Source organism: Podarcis tiliguerta, assembly GCF_965153285.1.
Source record: "Podarcis tiliguerta genome assembly, chromosome: 7".
Classification (NCBI taxonomy): domain Eukaryota; kingdom Metazoa; phylum Chordata; class Lepidosauria; order Squamata; family Lacertidae; genus Podarcis; species Podarcis tiliguerta.
Window position 1 is genome coordinate 240,068 of NC_139540.1, and position 26,448 is coordinate 266,515.

A 26,448-nucleotide genomic window follows, 5' to 3' on the forward strand; every position below is an offset into this window, starting at 1 on the left:
GGCTTTTCCCACAGGGTGTTTGGCTGGCCCCCATGAGAGGAGCCTTCTAGATTAGCTGAGTCTTTGGTCTGATGCAGCTGCTGCGCTCTCCTTCTTCCTTTTGTTTATTTATTATTCAATGTCTGTCCTGCCCATCTTCCTAAAGGAGCCCAGGTTAGTATTAATGAGCCCCCAAGGGCCTTCGTTGTTTTTGCTGGACAGCCTAACATGGCTGCCACCCCCACGGTCTCCTCTATAAAAATGGCTGGGGGTCATATGACATTTGGATCCTAGAACACTGAGGTCACAGCCCCACCAGGCATCTCAAGCCCCATTATACCACTTGGACAGTCATGGCTTCCCCCAGGGTGCTGGGAATTATAGTCCTTCAAGAAGTTGCCTAACATAGGGGTAGCCATTGTGGTGCCCTCCAGATGTTGTTGGAATACAATTCCCACCTTCCTTGACCAATGGCCATGCTCATGGGCTGATGGGAGTTGTAGTCCAACAACATCTGGAGGGCACCACGTTGGCTACCCCTGCCCTAACCACTCTCATGACCTTATACTGCACTGGTTACGTTGACTGCCTGCTTTATTCCAACTCAGCTTTAAGCACTGTTGACTTTTAGCTTTGGGACTTGAACTTGACCTCAGAGGGCCTCTGCTCACAGACCCATTGGCCCAGGGGGCAACAGAGACAGGCAATGTACAAGGAAGGGCCCATGAGCTTTCAAACAGGCCTTAAAAGGTTTCAGCCAGCTTTTCGTTAAGCACACTGTGAGCTGGGCTAGATATTGTTTTAACTGCTGCTGGTTTTAATTGGGTTGTTTCTATGTATATTTAAGACTTATTTCAAGTTTTTCATGTTTTACGTAAGCTAGATTGGGAGGAGGACTCTGCCTGTAAATACTAAATTCTGGAATGAATGAATGAATGAAACTGTCCATCTTTAGGAGACTGAGAAACAATGGATTTTCAGAAGAAATGTCAATGCAGCCACATAGCCCTACAGAGAGTTTTAAAGTTGTCCTTTATTGTTAGCAGAAACAGTCAAGCTGAGTAGTTGCTCTGTGACATCCTTCCAGTGTCCTTTCTCAGGAAGGACCCGCTCTGGAACCCGTCACAGAATGGAAGGGCCTTTGGACCTGGGCTCACAGCTTCAGCCCACTTGCAATGTTTCCAGGGCTGGTGTTGCAACCCCAGGAGTGGAAGAAACAAAGATCAGTGAAAATGGAAGCCAAGTTTCCTGTGGTCCCCACAATCTACAGGGGAAAAGCTGCGCTTGACCAAAAAATGGATGGATGTGGAAATCAAGTATTCAGCCCAAGTCATTTCCCACTGTGAACTCCACAGACCAGCTTAAGAGATTCTGAAGGGGGTGGGGGGAGTAACATTCTGCTTTTGAGCACTCTCAATGCACCCTCAAGTCACGAATAATTCACTCTTGTCCTTGGTTGCACCCAGGTTGCACCATCCTTGAGTAGCCACCAGTGATGATGGAGACCCCTCTGTTTCATGCAGAGATTGCTTGAAGTCACAGACACTATTTTCACACACCCCCCATGCCTTTCAGGGCACACAAATGTTCCCAAATAGAAACCCGGAGTAGAATTTCCTAGAAAGTCCCTGAGGTACTTGCCACATTGGGGAGAGTGCTGTATGAGCAGAACTTCTTTCAGTTGTGACTGGCAATCCAGGGAAGAAGTCCAGATGCTCAAGACAAGAATTGCCCCAGGCCCCCCACCAGTGTGCAAATGCAGCAGTAGAGAACGGAGAGAAACGAGAGCATGAAGAACTCTCTCAAAAGGTCACAGCGGATGAAGGGCTTCCTGCTGACAGGGCCCGTCCTTGTGAAGGAGAATGCTGGTTAAGGATGGAGGCTGGAGGAGGGGGGCAGGCAGCCTTTGGTCAGAGAGAGTCGAATGAGCCACCGGGCTTTGGTGGCTCAGTTGGCTATGAGTGGGCACCCTGGTCCTTCCAACATACTTTCCCTTTTCTGCAGGACGTTTTTCTGTTGTGCTTCCCATGCTTGCTTTCAACCTCATCAATCATGGCAGTGATTGTGGTTATCATTTCTTGAATGGGCAATGTCCCTGCTCTGTACAGTTCAAGGAGCTCTTGCCTTTTATCTTGAGGGACATACTTAGAAAACAGAAGATCCAGCACACACACCTTTTGCCCCTTGTACTCTCCGGCAGTCACGTGGACCATAGTTGTCCTCAAGGATTTCCTCAGCTGCTGCTGCCGTGCATGTGAATCGACGTGTTCCTCTGTGAGGCTGCCCTCCGCACTTGCTGACTGATCTCTGTCACACTTTTCCATTTTGGTGATGATGTTGGTGAGAATGCCCATCAGTTCCTGCACAGAGAGCGCTTTGGCTTCACATTTGTTTAGAAGTTCCTGCTTCTTCTCCTCTGAGATGTATTTGGAGGAGAGAAGATTCCAGCAAGACACCATCTGCCCTTTGAACTCTCCAACTGGCACCACAAAACTCTCAGAGCGTAGCATGTTTTCCAAAGAAGAGGAAGGGGAGAGGCAAACGTTCTCATCTCTTTCCGGCAACCGTGTCTCTTGGTTTGGACTTGCAACACATCCAGGGTCAGTGACTTTCTCCTCCTCTGTTCTTTTGATGATTGAAGTCACAACGGTTTCCATTTGGTCAATGGTGAGGATGCCAGATTGGTACAGTTGCAGCAGCTCCTTCCGTTTCTCCTCAGGGATATAATGAGAATGGAGTAGATCCCACAGTGATATATGGGGCTCATGGAATTGACCAATGGATACGTTGACCAGTCTGGATTTCAAAGAATCCTGTGTTTTCTCTTGGTCTTCTGCCTGAGAAGCGTCAAGTGTTCTGGGTGGTTTAATGTCTTCAGTGGGCGTTTCCTCACTTCTGCATGGTGTGCCACTACCCATTGCGGGTTCTGTAATAAGTGTAGTGATGCTTTGAATACTTTCTTTAACGCTTACTGTTGGTGCTCCATGTCTGTGTACAATCTCCTCTTTCCTGATATTAGAGACAAACCGTGAAAAGAAAGGATCCCAGACGGAAGCCTTTTGACCATGGACTTCTCGTATGGTGACATCAATATTTTTAAGGCGCAAGGTGTGCTGGAGAAGGTCATAGTATGATGACTCTGGAGCTTCAGTATCCTTTTGCTCAGTTGTATCACTGCTAAGATGTGAAGTCCTCTCCGGATGCTCCTCAGTTTTAGTGACAATGGAGGTGGCAACAGTTGCTACTTGGTCAATGGTGAGGATACCAGATTTGTACAGCTTCAGCAACTCCTTCTCCTTCTCCTCAGGGATGTACTTGGAGTGAAGGATGTCCCACACAGAAAGATTCTGTCCACGGAACTCACCTGTGGTGACTTCCACCATTCGGGATTTCAGAGCTTTTTCCTTTTCTTCCCATTCCAGAAGTGATGCTTCTTCTGTTCCAGATGAAGACATGTCAGCAGCTGATAGATTATCTGCTGAAACTTTATTACCTTTCTCTGACATTTCAGTAATAAGAGTAGAAAGAACAGCTGCCAATTCCTCAGGAGTAAGTTGACAATTTCTATAAATGCTTAGAAGCTCTTCTCTTTTGTCCTCTGAGATGTACTGAGAGAAGAGGAGGTCCCACAGGGAGACTTCTTGCCCCTGGAACTCACCCACATGCAGGACCACAGTGTGATTCCGCAAGGGCTCTTCCCAGCTTCCCGACGGTGAGTGGGATGCTTCCTTTGTTTTCTCCTCCTCTGTTTTGTTGACGATGGCGGTGACTACAGTTTCCATTTGGTCAATGGTGAGGACTCCAGATTTGTAGAGTTTAAGCAGCTCCTTCCGCTTCTCCTCAGGGATGTATTTGGAGTGGAGCACGTCCCACACGGAAACCTCCCTTCCATGGAACGCGCTTGCGGTGACTTTAACCTTCCGGGATTTCAGAGCCGCTTCTTTTTCTCCCAGTACTGGCGCATCCATCTCCTCTTCATCATCGTCGTCGTCTTCTTCCTCCTCCTCCTCCAGCTCAGGGTCATCGTTGCTGGGGCTTCTGACTTTAATGTCCAATTTCCTACTTGTGGCTTCCTTTTTGGTGACCAGGGTGGTGAGGACATGGATCAACCGGTCCACTGATATCATCCCTCTCTTGTACAAGTCCAAGAACTCTGCCCTCTTTTCTTCTGTGATATAGTTGGAGAAGAGCAGGTCCCACACAGTGACTGTCTGGCCTCTTAGTGGCCCAGCAGGCATTTGGAGGGTGGTGGACTTCAAGGTCTTCTGCCAGTTCTCTTCGAAGGATGGCTGAGCAGTTGACGTTGCTTGAGGTGTACGTGGAGCGTGTTCATGGCCCGTCAGCTTGGCGTTCCTTTCCTCTGTCTCGGTAACGGTGGTAACGAGGATGTGGGTGATGTCCTCAAGGGTTAGAGTGCCAGCTTTGTACTGCTTCAGCAGCTCCATCCTCTTATGCGGAGAGATGTATCTGGAGAAGAGGAGGTCCCAGGCGGAGACGTCTTGGCCCTCGAAGAGGCCCACGCCAACCCTGGCCTTGGCAGACTGCAGGGCCTTCCTCGTGCTGTCGTTCAGATAGAAGGAAAAGGAGCCCTTGTCCAACACTTGCAGCATCAACAGACCGGTCTCAGGATCGGGGAGACACCTGTGCCGGAGCTGCAAGTAGGTGAGGTTCTCGTGGGTGTTGGGGTCAAAGAAGCCCTTGGTGTCATCGGAGGGATCTGAGAGGACGCGGTTCATTTCCTCGTCAAAGAAGCCCCGCTTGTATGCTACGTTGACGGGCAGGCGGTGACTTTGCACTGGGTCGATGATGCCGCCAGTGGCGATCTGAGCCTCCAGCAGGCGGATGCCGTGGTCTTTGACGATGAGGCCTTTCTTCATGGCCTGGAAAAGGGAGATCTTGTTCCCCGTGTAGGGGTCGTTGTATCCGGTCACGGCTCTCTCTGCAGAGAGAAGCTTCTCCTTCAGCTCGGCACCCACCAGCTCGGCAGAGACAGCTTCGTCCACAGAGAGCTTCTCGTTCCTCAGAGGGTCCGTGATGAACCCCGTGGCGGCCTGGGCCTCCAGCAGCACCAGGGCGGTGCCCGGCCTCAAGAAGCCTTTCCACATGGCCTGGTAGATGGTCATCTTCTCTGTCTTGGAAGGGTCTGAGCGGGACGGCACGAGAACTCCGGCAATGCAGCTGGTGCCCTCCAGGTATCGCTTCACCGAATCTCTTTCCGTGACCTCTTCCACAGTTTTGGTTCCGTGCGTGAGTTCAGAGAGTGTCTCCTTGTCAATGATCTCCGAGTTGAAGAGCTCCGAGGCTGTCACCTGCCTCCTGAGCCCGGAGAATTTCAGCTTGTTGCTCTTTTCCTCCATCTCCTCAATGAGGATGGTGATTCTTCGGACGAGCTCCTCGCTGGTCAAGGATCCTGCTTGGTACTTCTCCAGGAGTTCCTGCCGTTTGTCTGCGGTCACGTATTTGGAGAAGAGGAGCTCCCATGCGGACTGCCTGTGGCCTTGGAACTCGCCCAAGGGCACCTCCACGGTCACCCGCCGCAAGGCACTTTCCAGTTCTTCCTCGCGCGATGATGTTTCCCTGCTGGGACTGTGGGGAGCTTCTCCATCTCCGCCGTGGCTTCCTCCTGTCTCTGTGAGAAGAGGGGCCAGCGTGACGATCATTTCCTGAATGCTGAGGATTCCCGACCGGTACTTTGTGAAGAGCTCCTCTCTCTGGGCTTCTGGAACGTATTGAGAGAAGAGGAGGTCCCACAGGGAGACTTCTTGCCCCTGGAACTCACCCACATGCAGGACCACAGTGTGATTCCGCAAGGGCTCTTCCCAGCTTCCTGAGGGCGAGTGGGATGCTTCCTTCGTTTTCTCCTCCTCTGTTTTGTTGACGATGGCGGTGACTACAGTTTCCATTTGGTCAATGGTGAGGACTCCAGATTTGTAGAGTTTAAGCAGCTCCTTCCGCTTCTTCACAGGGATGTATTTGGAGTGGAGCACGTCCCACACGGAAACCTCCCTTCCATGGAACGCGCTTGCGGTGACTTTAACCTTCCGGGATTTCAGAGCCGCTTCCTTTTCTCCCAGTACTGGCGCGTCCATCTCCTCTTCATCATCATCATCATCATCATCATCATCATCATCCTTCTCCTCCTCCTCCCGTTCAGGGCCATCGTTGCTGGGGCTTCTGACTTTAATGTCCAATTTCCTACTTGTGGCTTCCTTTTTGGTGACCAGGGTGGTGAGGACATGGATCAACCGGTCCACTGATATCATCCCTCTCTTGTACAAGTCCAAGAACTCTGCCCTCTTTTCTTCTGTGATATAGTTGGAGAAGAGCAGGTCCCACACAGTGACCATCTGGCCTCTCTGTGGCCCAGCAGGCATTTGGAGGGTCGTGGACTTCAAGGTCTTCTGCCAGTTATCTTCGAAGGATGGCTGAGCAGTTGATGTTGCTTGAGGTGTACGTGGAGCGTGTTCATGGCCCGTCGGCTTGGCGTTCCTTTCCTCTGTCTCGGTAACGGTGGTAACGAGGATGTGGGTGATGTCCTCAAGGGTTAGAGTGCCAGCTTTGTACTGCTTCAGCAGCTCCATCCTCTTATGCGGAGAGATGTATCTGGAGAAGAGGAGGTCCCAGGCGGAGGCGTCTTGGCCCTCGAAGAGGCCCACGCCAACCCTGGCCTTGGCAGACTGCAGGGCCTTCCTCGTGCTGTCGTTCAGATAGAAGGAAAAGGAGCCCTTGTCCAACACTTGCAGCATCAACAGACCGGTCTCAGGATCGGGGAGACACCTGTGCCGGAGCTGCAAGTAGGTGAGGTTCTCGTGGGTGTTGGGGTCAAAGAAGCCCTTGGTGTCATCGGAGGGATCTGAGAGGACGCGGTTCATTTCCTCGTCAAAGAAGCCCCGCTTGTATGCTACGTTGACGGGCAGGCGGTGACTTTGCACTGGGTCGATGATGCCGCCAGTGGCGATCTGAGCCTCCAGCAGGCGGATGCCGTGGTCTTTGACAATGAGGCCTTTCTTCATGGCCTGGAAAAGGGAGATCTTGTTCCCCGTGTAGGGGTCGTTGTATCCGGTCACGGCTCTCTCTGCAGAGAGAAGCTTCTCCTTCAGCTCGGCACCCACCAGCTCGGCAGAGACAGCTTCGTCCACAGAGAGCTTCTCGTTCCTCAGAGGGTCCGTGATGAACCCCGTGGCGGCCTGGGCCTCCAGCAGCACCAGGGCGGTGCCCGGCCTCAAGAAGCCTTTCCACATGGCCTGGTAGATGGTCATCTTCTCTGTCTTGGAAGGGTCTGAGCGGGACGGCACGAGAACTCCGGCAATGCAGCTGGTGCCCTCCAGGTATCGCTTCACCGAATCTCTTTCCGTGACCTCTTCCACAGTTTTGGTTCCGTGCGTGAGTTCAGAGAGTGTCTCCTTGTCAATGATCTCCGAGTTGAAGAGCTCCGAGGCTGTCACCTGCCTCCTGAGCCCGGAGAATTTCAGCTTGTTGCTCTTTTCCTCCATCTCCTCAATGAGGATGGTGATTCTTCGGACGAGCTCCTCGCTGGTCAAGGATCCTGCTCGGTACTTCTCCAGGAGTTCCTGCCGTTTGTCTGCGGTCACGTATTTGGAGATGAGAAGCTCCCATGCGGACTGCCTGTGGCCTTGGAACTCGCCCGAGGGCACCTCCACGGTCACCCGCCGCAAGGCACTTTCCAGTTCTTCCTCGCGCGATGATGTTTCCCTGCTGGGACTGCGGGCAGATTCTCCATCTCCGCCGTGGCTTCCTCCTGTCTCTGTGAGAAGAGGGGCCAGCGTGACGATCATTTCCTGAATGCTGAGGATTCCCGACCGGTACTTTGTGAAGAGCTCCTCTCTCTGGGCTTCTGGAACGTATTGAGAGAAGAGGAGGTCCCACAGGGAGACTTCTTGCCCCTGGAACTCACCCACATGCAGGACCACAGTGTGATTCCGCAAGGGCTCTTCCCAGCTTCCTGAGGGCGAGTGGGATGCTTCCTTCGTTTTCTCCTCCTCTGTTTTGTTGACAATGGCGGTGACTACAGTTTCCATTTGGTCAATGGTGAGGACTCCAGATTTGTAGAGTTTAAGCAGCTCCTTCCGCTTCTTCACAGGGATGTATTTGGAGTGGAGCACGTCCCACACGGAAACCTCCCTTCCATGGAACGCGCTTGCGGTGACTTTAACCTTCCGGGATTTCAGAGCCGCTTCTTTTTCTCCCAGTACTGGCGCATCCATCTCCTCTTCATCATCGTCGTCGTCTTCTTCCTCCTCCTCCTCCAGCTCAGGGTCATCGTTGCTGGGGCTTCTGACTTTAATGTCCAATTTCCTACTTGTGGCTTCCTTTTTGGTGACCAGGGTGGTGAGGACATGGATCAACCGGTCCACTGATATCATCCCTCTCTTGTACAAGTCCAAGAACTCTGCCCTCTTTTCTTCTGTGATATAGTTGGAGAAGAGCAGGTCCCACACAGTGACCGTCTGGCCTCTTTGTGGCCCAGCAGGCATTTGGAGGGTTGTGGACTTCAAGGTCTTCTGCCAGTTCTCTTCGAAGGATGGCTGAGCAGTGTCTTGCTTTGGTGACGTTGCTTGAGGGATACGTGGAGCGTGTTCATGGCCCGTCGGCTTGGCGTTCCTTTCCTCTGTCTCGGTGACGGTGGTAACGAGGATGTGGGTGATGTCCTCAAGGGTTAGAGTGCCAGCTTTGTACTGCTTCAGCAGCTCCATCCTCTTATGCGGAGAGATGTATCTGGAGAAGAGGAGGTCCCAGGCGGAGACGTCTTGGCCCTCGAAGAGGCCCACGCCAACCCTGGCCTTGGCAGACTGCAGGGCCTTCCTCGTGCTGTCGTTCAGATAGAAGGAAAAGGAGCCCTTGTCCAACACTTGCAGCATCAACAGACCGGTCTCAGGATCGGGGAGACACCTGTGCCGGAGCTGCAAGTAGGTGAGGTTCTCGTGGGTGTTGGGGTCAAAGAAGCCCTTGGTGTCATCGGAGGGATCTGAGAGGACGCGGTTCATTTCCTCGTCAAAGAAGCCCCGCTTGTATGCTACGTTGACGGGCAGGCGGTGACTTTGCACTGGGTCGATGATGCCGCCAGTGGCGATCTGAGCCTCCAGCAGGCGGATGCCGTGGTCTTTGACAATGAGGCCTTTCTTCATGGCCTGGAAAAGGGAGATCTTGTTCCCCGTGTAGGGGTCGTTGTATCCGGTCACGGCTCTCTCTGCAGAGAGAAGCTTCTCCTTCAGCTCGGCACCCACCAGCTCGGCAGAGACAGCTTCGTCCACAGAGAGCTTCTCGTTCCTCAGAGGGTCCGTGATGAACCCCGTGGCGGCCTGGGCCTCCAGCAGCACCAGGGCGGTGCCCGGCCTCAAGAAGCCTTTCCACATGGCCTGGTAGATGGTCATCTTCTCTGTCTTGGAAGGGTCTGAGCGGGACGGCACGAGAACTCCGGCAATGCAGCTGGTGCCCTCCAGGTATCGCTTCACCGAATCTCTTTCCATGACCTCTTCCACAGTTTTGGTTCCGTGCGTGAGTTCAGAGAGTGTCTCCTTGTCAATGATTTCCGAGTTGAAGAGCTCCGAGGCCGTCACCTGCCTCCTGAGCCCGGAGAATTTCAGCTTGTTGCTCTTTTCCTCCATCTCCTCAATGAGGATGGTGATTCTTCGGACGAGCTCCTCGCTGGTCAAGGATCCTGCTCGGTACTTCTCCAGGAGTTCCTGCCGTTTGTCTGCGGTCACGTATTTGGAGAAGAGGAGCTCCCATGCGGACTGCCTGTGGCCTTGGAACTCGCCCAAGGGCACCTCCACGGTCACCCGCCGCAAGGCACTTTCCAGTTCTTCCTCGCGCGATGATGTTTCCCTGCTGGGACTGTGGGGAGCTTCTCCATCTCCGCCGTGGCTTCCTCCTGTCTCTGTGAAAAGAGGGGCCAGCGTGACGATCATTTCCTGAATGCTGAGGATTCCCGACCGGTACTTTGTGAAGAGCTCCTCTCTCTGGGCTTCTGAGATGTACTGAGAGAAGAGGAGGTCCCACAGGGAGACTTCTTGCCCCTGGAACTCACCCACATGCAGGACCACAGTGTGATTCCGCAAGGGCTCTTCCCAGCTTCCCGAGGGCGAGTGGGATGCTTCCTTCGTTTTCTCCTCCTCTGTTTTGTTGACGATGGCGGTGACTACAGTTTCCATTTGGTCAATGGTGAGGACTCCAGATTTGTAGAGTTTAAGCAGCTCCTTCCGCTTCTTCACAGGGATGTATTTGGAGTGGAGCACGTCCCACACGGAAACCTCCCTTCCATGGAACGCGCTTGTGGTGACTTTAACCTTCCGGGATTTCAGAGCCACTTCCTTTTCTCCCAGTACTGGCGCACCCATCTCCTCTTCATCATCATCATCATCATCATCATCATCATCATCCTTCTCCTCCTCCTCCCATTTAGGGCTATCGTTGCTGGGGCTTCTGACTTTAATGTCCAATTTCCTACTTGTGGCTTCCTTTTTGGTGACCAGGGTGGTGAGGACATGGATCAACCGGTCCACTGATATCATCCCTCTCTTGTACAAGTCCAAGAACTCTGCCCTCTTTTCTTCTGTGATATAGTTGGAGAAGAGCAGGTCCCACACAGTGACCGTCTGGCCTCTTTGTGGCCCAGCAGGCATTTGGAGGGTCGTGGACTTCAAGGTCTTCTGCCAGTTCTCTTCAAAGGACAGGTGGACGGTTTCATGTTCTAGTTTTCTCCGTTGGTTGATGCTCTGCTCCTCTTTCTCTTTGATTGTTGATATCAACGTAGCAATCATTTCCTCAATTGTTGTTTTTCCAGATTTGTATAGTCTTATGAGCTCTTGGCTTTTATTTTCTGTAATGTATTTAGAGAAGAGGAGATCCCAAAGGGAAACCACTTGTCCTTGGAAATCGCCCGCATTTACTCTTGTTGTCGTAGACCTCAAAGTCTTCTTTATATTTTCATCCAAACTGAAGGCAATTGAGGTCTGATCCTGTATTTGAAGCATCATTAGTCCAGTTTCTGTGTCACGAACACATCTCTTAAGCAACTGCATATACGTGAGGTTCTCGTGGGTGTTGGGGTCGAAGAAGCCCTTGGTGTCATCCGTGGGGTCTGAGAGAATTTGGTTCATTTTCTCATCAAAATAGCCCCGTTTGTAGGCCACCTCAACAGGGACACGATGGCTATTGACTGGGTCAATTATGCCCCCTGTAGCAATCTGGGCTTCTAGCAGGCGGATGCCGTGCTCTTTGATGATCAGATCTTTCTTCATGGCCTGGAAAAGAGATATCTTTTTCCCTGTGTTTGGATCAGTATATCCAGTGACAGCTTTCTCAGCACAAAGGAGCTTGTTGTGAATTTCTCCACCCACCAGCCTGGCAGAGATGGCCTCATCGACAGACAGTCTCTCATTCTTCAGGGGGTCAATGATGAACCCAGTGGCAGCTTGTGCTTCCAGCAGCACCAGAGCAGTTCCTGGCCTCAAGACGTTCTTCCACATGGCCTGGTAGATGCTCATCTTCTCGGTCTTGGAAGGATCCTTCTTGGACGGCACAAGCACTCCGGCAATGCAGCTGGTGCCTTCCAGGTAGCGTTTCACCGAGTCAATCTTTGCCACGTCTTTTGCTGTCTGCTTTCCTTCCTCCAGGCTCTTCAGCGTCTCTTTGCCTATTATTTCTGCTTTCAGTAGTTCCGAAGCTGTGACTTGTTTCCGTAGCCCTTGGAACCATATGTCTCTTCTATTTTCTTCTTTTTCTTTTATTATGTTCAGAATTTCATCCGTGATGTGCTGCAGAACAGCAGAAGATTCCAGTTTGTATTTTTTAATCAGCTCGTTCCTCTTCTCTTCAGTGAAGTAGCTTGAAGTAAGAAGGTCCCACAGAGACACAATCTGGCCCCTGAATTTCCCAAGTGTTACATTTACTTTGGTGGATGCAAATATATTTTTTGTTACTTCATCTACATAGAAATAGTCCCTCTTGCTGAGCAGCTGTAGGAAGTACATCCCTGTCTCTTTGGTGCACCTGTGCAATAATTGGGCGTAGGTAATCCTTTCCTGGGTGTTCGGATCCACAAATCCTTTGGTAGCATATTTTGGATCAGAAAGCCGGAGGTAAGTGCCCTCATCCAAACACTCCCGTTTGTAAGCCACCTCCACAGGGATGCGGTGGCCATGCACAGGGTCAATGATGCCACCAGTGGCAATCTGGGCCTCCAGAAGCCTGAGAGCAAGTCCTTTCTCTACGATGCTTTTTTCCATGGCTTGGAAGAGAGATATTTTGTTCCCTGTGGAAGGGTCAGTGTAGCCAGTAACGGCTTTCTCTGCAGAAAGAAGTTTCTCTCGAAGGTCTTCACCCACAAGCCTCACAGAGATCGCTTGGTCAACGGAGAATGTTTTCTTCTTCAATGGGTCGATGATGAATCCGGTGGCAGCCTGTGCTTCCAGCAACATCAGACCATGCTCTGGGGACAGGACCCCTTTCTTCATGGCTTCATAGATGGTCATCTTCTGCCCTTTGGCTACTAAGACTCCGGCGATGCAGCCTGTTCCCTCCAGGTATCGCTTCACTGAGTCCCTCTGGGCAAGTTGCTGAAGGGCACCCGGCCCCTGGTGAAGCCCATCCAGGGTCTTCTTATCAATGATCTCGGAGTTGAACAGCTCTGCCGCTGACACGTCCCCCCTTGGTCCCTTCACCTTGAGGGCCTGCATCTTCTGCTCCGTTTCCTCGATGATAGCAGTGATGGCTTTGCTGAGTTGTTCCAGGGTCAGGCCCTCAAACTTGTACTGGCGCACCAGCTCTTTCCTTCTCTGCTCTTGGATGTATGGGGAACAAAGGAGGTCCCACATGGAGACGGTTTGGCCTTTGTACCTGCCAATGTGCATCTGCATCGGTTGTGCTTGCAGGAACTTTTTGGTTGCCTCGTTGATGTAAAAGTACCTTCCACCCCTTTTGACTATTTGCAGCATGTACAGTCCAGTCTCTGGATCTTGGGTGCATCGTTCTAGAAGCTGCAAGTAGGTGAGATTCTCGTGGGTGTTGGGGTCAAAAAAGCCTTTGGTATCGTCTGTGGGGTCCAAAAGGACCTGGTTCAGATTTTCATCAAAGTAACCTCGTTTGTAAGCTACTTCTACGGGGATGCGGTGGCTGTGAACAGGGTCAATGATGCCCCCCGTGGCTATCTGGGCCTCAAGGAGACGAATGCCATGGCTTTTCACAATGAGCCCTTCGTTCATGGCCTCAAAGAGGGAGATCTGTTCTTTTGTGTAGGGGTGTGTGTATCCTGTCACAGCTTTTTCTGCGCTCAGCAGCTTCTCGTAAATCTCTCTTCCAATCAGCCCGCCTGCCAGCGCTTCATCTACTGACAACTTCTTGTTTCTCACTGGGTCAAGGAGGAAGCCAGTGGCAGCCTGGGCTTCCAGCAGCACCAGAGCCGCCCCTGGCCGGAGGAGACTCTGCCTCATGGCCTGGTAGATGCTCAGCCTCTCCTGGCTTGGCTGTAGAAGGACTCCAGCGATGAAGTTGCCGCCCTCAAGGTATCGGCTGACTGAATCCATCTTGGTGACTTCCTGGACAGTTTTCTTCCCCTCTCTCAGTTCGTCCAGAGTTTCCTTGTCTATGAGCTCCGACTGGAAGAGGTCGCTGGCTGACACCTGTTTGCGCAGGCCCTTGAAAGTGAACCTCTTGCTCTGCTGCTCGGTGTCTTCGATGATCTTGGAGGCAGCCACTGCAATCTCATCAAGGATCTCAGCATTCCCCTCTTTGTAGGCTGCCACCAGCTCTCTCCGCTTGCTGTGGGTGATGTACTCAGAGTGGAGTAAGTCCCAGAGCGAAGCCTCTTGGCCTTTAAACCGCCCAATGTTGACACCGACAGTGACAGATTTCAGCACTTCCATGGTCTGCTGATCCGCATAGAAAATGGCCTCTTCCGAGAGAGGAAGCAGCAAGTGTCCTGTCTCGGCATCCCGGACGCACCTCTCCTTCAGCTGCTGGTAGCTCAGGCTTTCCTGTGTGTTGGGGTCAAAGAAGACGCAGGTGTCGTCGCTCTGCTGAGAAAGGGTCTTGTGCATTTCCTCATCGTAGAAGTTGTGCTTGTAGGCTGCTTGGAGAGGAAGGTGGAGGTGGTGGATGGGATCGATGACCCCTCCAGTGGCCAGCTGTGCCTCAAGCAAGGGGATGCCAGCCGTGGTGGAGATCAGCTCCTTCCGGATTGCCTGATACACCGAGATGGGCTTCCCTGAGTAGGGGTCGGGATAGCCTGTCAGGGCCCTCTCAGCCTGCAGTAGCTGCTCCACAAGTTCTTCACCCACAATGCCAGCTTTGATGGCCTCTTCTGCTCCAAGCCTCTGGTTGGTCACGGGGTCCATGATGAATCCTGTCGCTGCCTGGGCTTCCAGAAGCCTTGCCCCTGTGCCTGGAAGAAGGAGGCTCTTCTGCATAGCTTGGTAAATGCTCATTTTCTCGTTGGAGGCCTGAATGAAGACCCCAGCGATGCTCCCCGTGCCCTGCAAGTATTTCTTCACGCTGTCCATCTCAGACACTTCTCTGGCTGTCCTCCTGCCCTGAGCCAGCTCTCTGAATATCTGTTCCGAAATGATGCCCGTATCCAGAAGCCAGACTGCGGGAACTGCACCTCTCAGGCCTTGGAAAGTGACCTGGCTTTGAGCCTTCAGTTCCATTTCCTTGATGAGTTCCTGGACAAGGGTGACCAGCTGCTGTAGGGATATTGCCTCAGACCTATACTTCTCCAGGAAGTCTCTTCTCTGCTCCTCCGTGAAGTAGCCAGAGTTCAGGAGCTCCCAGAGGGAGACCCTTTTGCCCTGCACATAGGTCTCCCTGAAGAGCTGCTTGATCTGCTCATCTGTGGTGGCAGGAGAAGCTGCTTGCGGCAGAGGTAGCAGGTGGACGCCAGAGGCTTCATCCTTCTGACACTGATCTATCAGCTGGCTGTAGGTCACCATCTCCTTTCTGTCCAGAGTGCTGAAAGTTTTGGCACCACTGCTTGGGTTAGAAAGTGTTTTGCTGAAGTCCTCATCCAAGTAACCTTTTTTCTGGGCAAATTCTACTGGGACATAATGTCCGCAGTGCGGATCAATGACACCCCCCGTTGACAGCTGGGCATCCATCAGCTGCCTGGCTTGTTTGTCAGCCACAAGGCCCTTCTTCATGGCTTGGAAGAGGGAGATCTTCTTGCCTGTGAAAGGATCCTTGTAGCCAGTGACAGCCTCTTCTGCCCGTTGGAGTTTCTCATAGAGCTCGGGGCCAACAAGGCCTTCCTTCACAGCCTCATCCAGGCCGAGTTTTTTATTCTTCACTGGGTCAACGATGAAGCCAGTGGCTGCCTGTGCCTCAAGTAAGGGCACGGCTACCCCTGGCACCACAATGTTCCTCTTCATGGCTTCGTAGAGACTCACTCGTTCGTTGGAGGGCTGCAGCACGATGCCTCCGATGCTTCCAGTGCCATAGAGGTATTTCCGGACAGAGCCCATGCGCAGAACCTCCTCTGGGCTCACAGCTCCCTCCAGCAACCTTTCAAAGAGGCTCCTGTCGATTATGCCCATCTCCATCAGGTGGTAGGCAGTGACGCGGCCCCTTATGGCTGGGAACTGGATGCAGGCCCATTTCTTCATCTCCTCCTCCAACATGAGCCGAATTTTCTCCAGGGTGACCTTCTGCAGGGAATAATGGTTGAATATTTCCCTCCTCTTGCCCTCGCTGAAGTACTCGGAGTTCAGCAAATCCCACAGGGAGACCCTTTGCCCTTGGAAGCGCCCGTATTTCACAAAGACCGAGGAGCCTCTGAACGCCTGCTTGGTGGTGTCGTCAATGAACCGCGGCTTCTTGCTGTTGAGCGGCAGGAGGCAGAGGGAGGTTGAGGGCTCTATGATGCACTTCTCCTTCAGCTGCAGGTAGGTCAGGTTCTCATGGGTGTTCGGGTCAAAGAAGCCCTTGGTGTCATCACTGGGGTCCGAGAGAATCATGTTCATCTTTTTGTCAAAGTAGCCCCGTTTGTAGGCAACTTCCACAGGCAGGCGATGGCTGTTGATGGGGTCGATGATGCCCCCCGTGGCTATCTGTGCTTCCAGCAGGCGGATGGCATGGTCCCTGATGATCAGATCCTTCATCATAGCCTGGAAGAGGGAGATCTTTTCTCCTGTGTAAGGATCCCTGTAGCCAGTGACAGCTTTCTCGGCAGTCAGGAGCTTGTCGTAAACATCTGGGCCAATCACGTTGGCCTTCAGGGCCTCGTCCACAGAGTATTTCTTGTTGGCTGCAGGGTCAATGATGTAGCCTGTGGCAGCCTGAGCCTCCAGGAGGATGAGGGAGGTCCCTGGCCGCAGGAAGCCTTTCCTCTTTGCTTGGTAGATGCTGATCTTCTCCTGGGAGTCGGGCAGGAGCAGCCCACTGATGCTGCCCGTCCCTTCCAGATACTTCTTCACCGTGCCCATGCTGACAACATCTTTGGCCAAGGTCTCCCCTTGGGTCAGCTTCTCAAACAAATTCTTGTTGATGATGTCTGAGCTCAGAAGCTGGGCGGGCGTCACCTTGTCCCTCAAGCCCTCAAAGGTGACTCTGGAGTTGGCAACGGCTTGCTGGATGGTGTGAGAGACTTTGTCAGCCAGTTGCCGAGCGGAAAGACGCCTAGAGCGGTACTGCTGGATGAGGTCGGTCCTCTGCTCTCCTGTAAAGTAGTCTGAGAAGAGGAGCTTCCAGAGTGAAACCTGCTTCCCCTTGAATTTCCCACAGGACACAGACACAGCCATGTTCTCCAGAGCAGACTTTGTGTTGTGGTTAATGAAGGAGTGCTCCCTTCCATGGCCTCCTGTGAGAGGCAAGAGGCAGAGACCCGTGTCTGGATCTGTGACGCATCTCAAGAGCAGTTCTGCATAGGACAATTTCTCCTTGGAGTTGGGCTCAAAAAACCCACGGATCTCATCTGTGGGATTGCAGAGGAGGCTCTCTGTGTCCTTGTCTAAGTGGCCCCGCTGACAGGCCATCTCCACAGGAAGCCGGTGATGCGTGTGGGGGTCGACGATGCCTCCAGTGGCAAACTGGGCATCCAGCAGGAAAATGCCAGGGTCCCTGGGCACAAGGCCCTTCTTCATGGCTTGAAACAGAGAGACCGTCTCGCCAGTGAAGGGGTCTTTGTACCCTGTGACTGCTTTCTCTGCTGAAGACAGTTTCTCATGGAGCTCTGGCCCAACAACTCCTGCGCGGATGGCAGCGTCGGCCGTGAACTTCTCGTTCCTTACAGGGTCTATCAAGCATCCTGTGGCAGCCTGAGCCTGCAGGAGAATCACAGCTGTGCCTGGCACTAGGAGGTGCTCCCCTAAAGCCTGGTACAGACTCTTGCATTCATTGGTGTGCAGCAGCGCCACACCGGCAATGCTCTTTGTCCCAGAGAGGTACCCCTGAACAGAGTCCATCTCCGCCACTTCCTGCGCCGTGAGCTCCCCGTCATGGAGGGCTTTGAACATGGCTGAGTCAATGATTCCAGAATCCAGGAGCTCATGGCTGCACACAGACCCTCTCAGCCCAGGAAAGGAGATTTTCAGTGGCAGCAAGAGCAGGCCTCTGGTGTGGTCACAAATGCACCTTCTCATCAGCTCTGAGTAGGTGACCTTCTGGTTGTTGTTTGGGTCCAAGAAGCCCTTGGCCTCCTCGTTCTCGGGGTCAGAGAGGAAGTTGCTTAGTTTCTCATCAAGGTAGCCCTTCTCATAAGCCTCTTGCGGAGGGATGCGGTGACCAGTGGCTGGCTCAATGGTGCCCCCAGTGGCTAACTGGGCATCCAGCAGATACAGGGCCTGTTCCTTTCCAAGGAGCTCTTTCTGCAAGGCTTGGTAGAGGGAGATCTTCTCCTCTGTGTAAGGGTCTGTGAAGCCCTTTGCTGCTCGCTCTGCGCAGAGCAGCTTCTCCTTCATCTCCAGCCCTGCCAGTCCCATCTCCAGGGCCTCCGCCACAGAGACCAGCCGCTTTCCCGCAAGGTCAACGATGCCGCCGGTGGCTGCCTGGGCCTCCAAGAGAGCTGATGCAACGTCGGGCTGCAGCAAATGATGCTGGACAGCTTCATTAAGGCTCATCGTCTTGCCAGAAGCAGCCTCCACATAGACTCCGGCAATGCTCTGGATGTGTGTGTCTGCCTTGGGTGCTGCTGAGGTGCTGCTGGGGGAGATGTAGCCCCCTGGCATGGCTGCTGACCCTGCTTGCCCCCGGGTCCCTGGACCCCTTGCCTCCATGCTCTTTGTGCAGTTGTTCCGAGTCTCCCGCTCCTGGCGCAAGCAGGCGACTCTTCTGCTCCCTTTGCGGGTGGCAAGTGGGTCTCTGCAAGGAGAGGAAAGAAAGGAAACAGTCAGTTGTCATGAAGAGCAGAAAGGAGCAGACTTCCGGGTCTGAACGCGATCTGAAGATGGCTGCTTTCCTCTGATGTCTCAGAGGAAAAGCTCTGAGAAGGACGGGGTTTTACTGCTTCGACGACGCAGAAACTCCATAAAACCGCAGGCGGGGAAAGCCTACGGCCGTGGGACTCAGCGGGCACCGAAAGCGCAGCTCCAGATCGTCTCCGGGTCGTAAATAGCCCCGGGGAACGGAGGGGGGGCCGGCGTGGTGCTGTGAGGCTATCGCTACCTTCTCAGAGCGACGTCGCACTGCCAATCAGAAAAGCGTTCGACCTCTTCTTGTTACAATTTGGATTACAAAACAGAATAATCGTGAGTAAACTACAGTAAATTTGAAGGACTTTAATTTGGAAAACCTGAATTGGAAAAGAATCGGGACTTTAAATTTCTTTAAGAATGATCGGAACAGAGGCGGGAAGGTCTAAACAGGAAGTCAGCCTTCCGCTTTGTATATAGTAGAAAGTAAAGACTATGCTTTTAACATTCTAAAATAAGAGATTGAAAAAGCTATTCTGAAGCCATAGAAAGGATTGCAACCCCCCTCCCAAGAACTGGAAGGAGGGGGAGTATTTTGGGAAAGACTAAATCCCCCGGAGAAAGAGGCTGCGGTAACAAAAACATCGCTCTGACTCCCAGGTCCTGAGCTGTCGAATTTGAAGATACTAGCCTCATAAAGGGGATAGTGGACGGCGCTTGACTAATGAGAGTTAAAGGTGCTATAAAACTGTTATAAAGGTGTTAGAACCATAAAACTGTCGCCAAAAGGATTGATGATACAATTCGGTCTTGACTGTAAACCAAAGGACATTTTGTTTCTTCTGATTGTGGAATCTTAGAGTCCCCCTAGTGGGCACTGACATCGTTACAAGTCTATTGGTAATTTTCCACTGTAATATCTTACTGCAATTTCTTATCGGACTGTCTGTGCCACAAGCCTAGCTGCAGCTGCAGTCTGACCGTGGGAAAGCTTGGCTTATGGCTGAGAAAGAGAGTTACCAGAGTTATCAGGAAAAGACAACAAGATCGGGCAAATCCTTTCTTCCAGGAAGAAGAGGCTCTCTAGACCCTACAGGAGGCATTGCCTTACAGCAGAAAGGGAAAGGAATGTCTAGTACAGATGAACTGATAAATTCTGGCTTTTCAAAACTACAAGGGGCCATTGATAAACTTACAGCTGAGGTGTCAGGGACGAAGAAGGAGATTGCAGAAATCAAAAATCAGGTGTTAGAAACGAACAGAGGGATTGCAGATGCATCTTCAAAAATAGATCAAAATACGCTGAGCATCCGGCAAAATACAGCTGCAATAGAGAAATTATTGGGCGACTCCGATAAAACGCGAAAGATTGCAGAAGAAGCTCGACAGGTCGCAGCTGCCACGGAGGAGAAATTACCATCGATGACCAGACAGCTGGAGGACTACAAGGTTAAGTTTTCTTTATTGGACTTGAAAGAACGAGAGGCAAATCTCAGAATTAGAGGTCTGCCTGAAATTGAGAAGGAGAGCCTGCGGGACTACCTGTCACAAGAGTTTGTGAAATTTTGGGAATTAGATCCAGAAAAGGAAGAAATAAAAATTTTGAGTGCCTTCCGACTGGGAAGAGCAAGTAAAAAGATTAAAACCAGAGATTGTCTGATCACATTAAGATCCAAGGAGGAGAGGGATAAGATCCTAGGTCTGCATTTTCACAAACCTTTGGAAATTTCTCAATCGAGAGCTGAAATTTTTAAAGACATCCCCAAACTTTTGCTCGATCTCAGAGCCAGATATAAAGACTTGGTGACCTTGCTGAGAAGAAATAATATCATCTTCAGGTGGGAATTCCCAGAAGGACTCTCCTTTAGTTTCAAAGGACGAAAGATTAAAATAAAGTCAGTGGAAGACAGAGACAGTTTTTTGGAGGCCTGCGGGGAGGACCTACAGAAAGGGACAGCAGACCTACTAGAGGAAAGAAGGAAGAAGACAGCAGAGGCAATATTGAATCTAAATCTAAATTTGGATGGAAAGACTCCACCAGGAGCAGAAGAAGACAAGTTATCAGAAGCAACGGGAGGAACAGAATAACAATAATACAACATGTCTCTGCAGCTTTTGAGTTGGAATTGTAATGGTTTGAACATTTCTCGGAGGAGGAAATCCATTTTTCACATATTAAAAAAAGAACATGTGGATTTGATTTGCTTGCAAGAAACACATGTGACCAGGCTTCACAGAAAAATTTTAGTTAACAAAAAGTTGGGACAAGAATTTATCTCATCGGACAAAGTTAAAAAAAGAGGAGTTGTAATTTATGCTAAAGAAGGCCTGGCGCCAAAATTTGTCTTTAAAGATGAGCAAGGAAGATACTTGGCTATTGAAATACAGTATCATGGACAGAAATATTTGATGGTGGGCGTATACGCGCCCAATGAAGGAAAATCAGAATTTTTTAAAAGACTGCATGAGACATTGTTGGATTATATGGAGTACAATGTGATTCTAATGGGAGATATGAACGGAGTAGTCTCAACGAATATGGATAAGGCACAAAGACAGGTAGTTACCAAAGATGGGAGACTACCGAAAACCTTTTTTGAAATGACTGATAACTTGGATTTGATTGACATTTGGAGAACGAAACATCCCCTGGAAAGAGAGGGAACCTTCTTTTCTGAAGCCCAAAAGACTTGGACTAGAATTGACCAAATCTGGACCACTAGAGAACTGGCCCCAAAGATAAATAAGGTGGAAATCTGCCCAAAGACTTGCTCCGACCATAACGCTATTAAGATGGTAATGAACTTACAACCAACTGGATCCTTCAGATGGAGGATGAATGACTCTCTTTTTAGAGATGCGGAATTTGTGAAGAAAGCCCAGAAAACTCTGAAAGATTATTTTGAAATAAATCTGAACACTACGGTGGAGAAAAGAATTATATGGGACGCAAGTAAGGCTGTTATGAGAGGTTTTTTGATCCAACAAAATGCACTCAAGAGAAGATTACAACAGGAAAAAAGAGAAAAGATTTTGGATAAGATCAAGGAAGGTGAAAAGAGATTGAGAACAAACCCAAAATCACAGGAAATATTAAGAGAGATAAAGTTGTATCAAGCACAATACATGCAACTAATAAACCAAGAGATTGAATGGAAAATTAAACAGATGAGACAAAGAACATTTGATTCGGCAAATAAGTGTGGAAAGTTATTGGCATGGCAAATAAAGAAGAGACAAAAAATGAACACTATTACAAGTGTGGAGGTTGAAGGAAGAATGTTGCAATATCCCAACGAGATCAGGAGTGCTTTTCAAAAATATTTTAAAAAGCTCTACTCTCAACAACCACAGAAAGAAACAGAGATAGAAGAATTTTTGAAAGTGAATGGGCTACCAAAAATATCGCAAGAAAACAAACTTAAACTGAGCAGTAGGATAACAGAACAAGAGATAGAGAGTGCCATCCAAAATATGCAACTAGGCAAAGCTCCGGGACCTGATGGGCTGACTGCAAGATATTACAAATCATTGAAAGACTGGCTAACTCAACCCCTAAAGGAAATATGTAATGAAATACTTCAGGGGAAAAAGGCTCCAGAATCGTGGAAAGAAGCTTTTGTGACTCTTATACCAAAGACAGACGTTGAAAAACATCAACTTAGGAATTACCGGCCTATATCATTGTTAAATGTGGATTACAAAATATTTGCGGATATCCTGGCGAGAAGATTGAAGAAGGTACTAACAGAGGAGATTCATAAAGATCAAGCAGGCTTTCTCCCAGGAAGACATCTATCAGAGAACGTAAGAAATATAATTGATATTTTGGAACTTTTACAGGAAAATATAAATACAAAAGCGGCGCTGATATTTGTGGATGCGGAGAAAGCCTTTGACAATATCTCTTGGAGTTTTATGAAGAAGAATCTCCAAGGCATGGGGGTAGGCCAAGAATTTGAAAATGGTATAGGGGCAATCTATTCTGAACAAAAAGCTAAATTAATAGTAAATAATGTTTTGACAGAAGAGTTCAGAATAGAAAAAGGAACACGACAAGGGTGCCCAATTTCCCCACTACTTTTTATATCAGTCCTGGAGGTGTTGCTGAATACGATCAGAAAGGACCAATTGGTCAAAGGGATACAGGTCGGAGCTAAACAATATAAATTAAGAGCTTTTGCAGATGACCTGGTTTTGACGTTGCAGGAGCCAGAATCCAGTGGAAAAAAAGTTTTAGAACTGATTCAAGAATTTGGCCAATTGGCAGGCTTTAAATTAAACAAAACAAAAACTAAGGTTTTGACAAAAAATCTGACAGAAATTGAAAATGAAAGGTTTCAGAAAGAAACAGGTTTAACAGTAGTGAAGAAAGTTAAATATTTGGGAATAAATATGACAGCAAAAAATGGGAACTTATTTAAAGACAACTATGAGAAGTGCTGGACGGAGATAAAAAAGGATCTAGATACGTGGTCTAGCTTGAAACTCTCACTACTGGGGCGCATTGCTGTAATTAAGATGAATGTATTGCCAAGAATGCTGTTTTTGTTTCAGACACTGCAGATTATTGATAAAACTGACTGTTTCAAGAAGTGGCAAAAAGATCTATCTAAATTTGTCTGGCAGGGCAAAAAGCCAAGGATAAAATTTAAAATATTAACAGACGTTAAAGAAAGAGGGGGCTTTGCCCTGCCAGACCTAAAACTCTATTATGAAGCAGCAGCTTTCTGCTGGTTGAAGGAATGGCTACTTCTTGAAAACACAGATATATTGGATTTAGAAGGGTTCAATAATGCATTTGGCTGGCATGCATATCTATGGTATGACAAAGTTAAAGTGCATAGAATGTTCAAAATTCACATTGTCAGAAAAGCACTGTTCAATGTTTGGACTAGATATAAAGATCTTTTGGAAAACAAAACTCCAAGGTGGTTGTCTTCAATGGAAGCTAAGGCAGTAAAGAGACTCAATATGGAGGCAAATTGGCCGAAGTATTGGGAGATTTTAGAACAGGATGGTGACAAACTGAAACTGCAGAGTTTTGATAAACTAAAAAGTAAAGTCCGAGATTGGCTTCATTATTATCAAATAATGGAGGTATTTAAAATGGACAGAAAAATTGGCTTCCAGGTGGAAAAATCAAAATTGGAAACAGAACTATTAGAACCTAAAACAAAAATATTGTCTAGAATGTATAATTTGCTGCTGAAATGGAACACACAGGATGAGGAAGTGAAATCGGCTATGATTAAATGGGCTCAAGACGTTGGCCATAACATAATGTTTGCTGACTGGGAAAGGTTGTGGACCACTGGAATAAAGTTTACGGCATGTAATGCCTTAAGAGAGAACATAATGAAAATGATATATAGGTGGTACATGACACCAGTCAAGCTTGCAAAAATGTATCATATGCCTGATAACAAATGCTGGAAATGTAAAGAAGCAGAAGGTACCTTTTTTCACCTTTGGTGGACGTGCCCAAGGATTAAGGTTTTCTGGGAAATGATTTATAATGAATTGAAAAAAATATTTAAATACACATTTAGAAAGACCCCAGAAGCCTTTCTCCTGGGTATGGTAAACCAACAGGTTCAAGTGAAGGATAGAACTTTTTTTATGTACGCTACAACAGCAGCAAGAATACTCATCGCGCAATATTGGAAGACGCAAGATCTACCCACGCTGGAAGAATGGCAAATGAAGCTCATCGACTATATGGAACTTGCAGAAATGACCGGCAGAATCAGAGACCAGGGAGAAGAGATGGTGAAGGAAGACTGGAGGAAATTTAAAGACTATTTACAGAAGCATTATAAAATTACGAACGTTTGAGGTTATCAGATTGAATGTAAAAGAATGTTATTATAAAAATGACAATGTTAAAGAAAGTATATTTAATATGACATAGGGAAATGTAAGGATAAATAAGATAATAATATTAATCTGAACCAAAGATACGCCAGAGGGAAAGAGTTTACTACCAGAATATAAGACCTAGAATACAGAGTGGGAAGGCATGGGGAAGTCGCAGACCTAAGTTAATGCTGAAGAATATAATGATACAATATTTGTTTTTAACTCTTTTATTCTTACCGTTTTTATTTTTCTTTATCTTTTTGTATAATGTATGTATTGTTTTTCCTTTGCTTTTTTCCTTTTGATGTGTTTGTCGATTTGTTCTTTTTTTTGTTTATTGAATGTGGAAAATAAAATATTATATAAAAAAAAAAAAAAGAAGAGCAGAAAGGAGCAGAAACCTTTTCTCTTTCACTTTCCCCCTGCTAGGCATCCTCTTATAAACTTCTGCTGTGCCACTTCTTGCTCTAAACTTCTTTTCTCTAAACTAGTAAGTCCTCAATGCTGCAAACCTTCTTCACAGAGGAACCCTTTTCAGAACCTTATCCAACTCTACAATATCCTTTTCATGATGCAGTGACCAGACCTGCACACAGTACTCCAAATGTGGTTGCCTCATAGACTTGTATAATGGCATTATGAGCCTGGCAGTTTTATTTTCAATTCCTTTCCTAAGGATTGCTGGCATGGAATTCCACCTGAAACCTGAATGGCACCTGCAAGGTGTCCTTGGAATGCACCTTCTACCTCCACGCACATTCCCACGGGGGAGACGCAAGGGGAAACTTCCAAAATACTCCCTGATAATGGAGGAGAGAAAGAAACAGATTTTAAAAGTGGTTCCTCACAACTGTGCATGTCTGCTTTTCCGGTTGTAAGGACACTCCCAGCAATTACGAGCGATAATGGAGCAATGTTACAACACACCACAAGCAAAAGCTTGGCATGAAAACCAAAACCCTGGTAATAAAAGAGAAGGCAGGAATAAAAAGGAAGAAATTGCAGGAGGGGCCCATGTGGTGTGTGCAGAACCCACACCGTCCGGTAATAGGAAGCTGGCCTGGGGAGGCTCTCTGCGCTTTGGGCTGGGCCAGCCCCTCTGGAGGATTTGGCAGGTGAGATCTTCATTGGGTACACGGAGTCGCTGCACTAGAAACCTGCCCTCAAATGAAGCAGGAACTGAGCCTTGTCAAGGCCAAGCGGAATAATGATCAGCCACAGCGTATTATCTCACCCCCTGTTGCTTCATGAGATCTCTGTCCCCTCTCAGCCTGCGCTGGGGTGAGAAGGAGCAGAGTGGTGAAGGAAGCTCAGACAGGTTTGGCATCCTCCTGAGCCCAGCCCCAGCCTCTTTCAACTTCCCTGCTCCTCTTACATTCTGAGCATTTGCCAAGGTTGAGCAACAAAGGAGGGAGACAAGCCCAGGCGACCCACTTGCCTCTCCCCTCCCCAGCCCAGCCCTGTTCCTCTTGGTGGCAGATAATCCCCATCTGCGCTTGCTTGCACGGAGCCTGGAATGCAGGAGGGGTCAGGGAGGGGGGCACCCAGAGAAGGGGGGACCCAGCCCCCGGCTGCTGCCTCTGAGACTGCCGGCCGCCACGGGTGCGACCCACACTAGCCCAGGGAGCAGCCCAACGTCATGGAAAAAAGAGAGAAACGTGGCAGGCCAGGCCTTGAGGGCAGCCAGAGCCTAGCCAAGCGAGAGGCTCACCGGTCTTGATCTCAGGACTCCTGCGCAGGGCCAGCTTGCCTGTGCGCTTTACAAAAAGTAGAAATAATGTGTAAAACTTAAGCAATTGCTGCTGAAGCTGGTGGCTTTAGAGGTCCTGAAGCCTAGTGGTTAGAGAGGTGCAAGGGAGGCCCTCCCCCTCCCTGCCTCCACAGCAAAATGCTCTTGGGGGAGCAGCTGCAGTGGAAGGCATGGCGGGGGAAGGCCCCTGTAAATGGGGGGGGGGTATTTAGGATGTGGTGCCCTCAGGGCTAGACTTCATAGTCCAAGCCTGGGGCCCCATAACCTAGGGGTGGGGAGGAAACACCCACTAGGGGCAGGCAGTAGGTGACAGAGGCCGCCTGGCAGAGCATCAGTGCCCAGCGTGGGCACGTTAGGGCTGATGCCCGTTGTCACAGCATCCCTTTTTCTTTCCTTAAGAAGCCAGCTCCCCCCCCACCCCACAGGCCTGCTGCCATCTTGGTTTCTCCAGGAGTGCCCCTCCCTCTCAGGGACTGAGCATGGCAGGGGGGCAGCTGC

The 26,448-nt window shown here is 49.6% G+C and overlaps 1 protein-coding gene across 1 annotated transcript in view; it reads right to left on the reverse strand.

The window, feature by feature from the left end:
• Nucleotides 1–26,448, reverse strand: part of EPPK1 (epiplakin 1) — a 56,923-nt gene that overhangs the window by 19,219 nt on the left and 11,256 nt on the right. Inside the window, exon 2 of the mRNA XM_083449781.1 lies at nucleotides 1,936–18,288. Coding sequence (XP_083305907.1) covers nucleotides 1,936–18,203 — 16,268 coding nt within the window. The 5' untranslated portion in view covers nucleotides 18,204–18,288. The remainder of the gene's footprint in view (nucleotides 1–1,935; nucleotides 18,289–26,448) is intronic.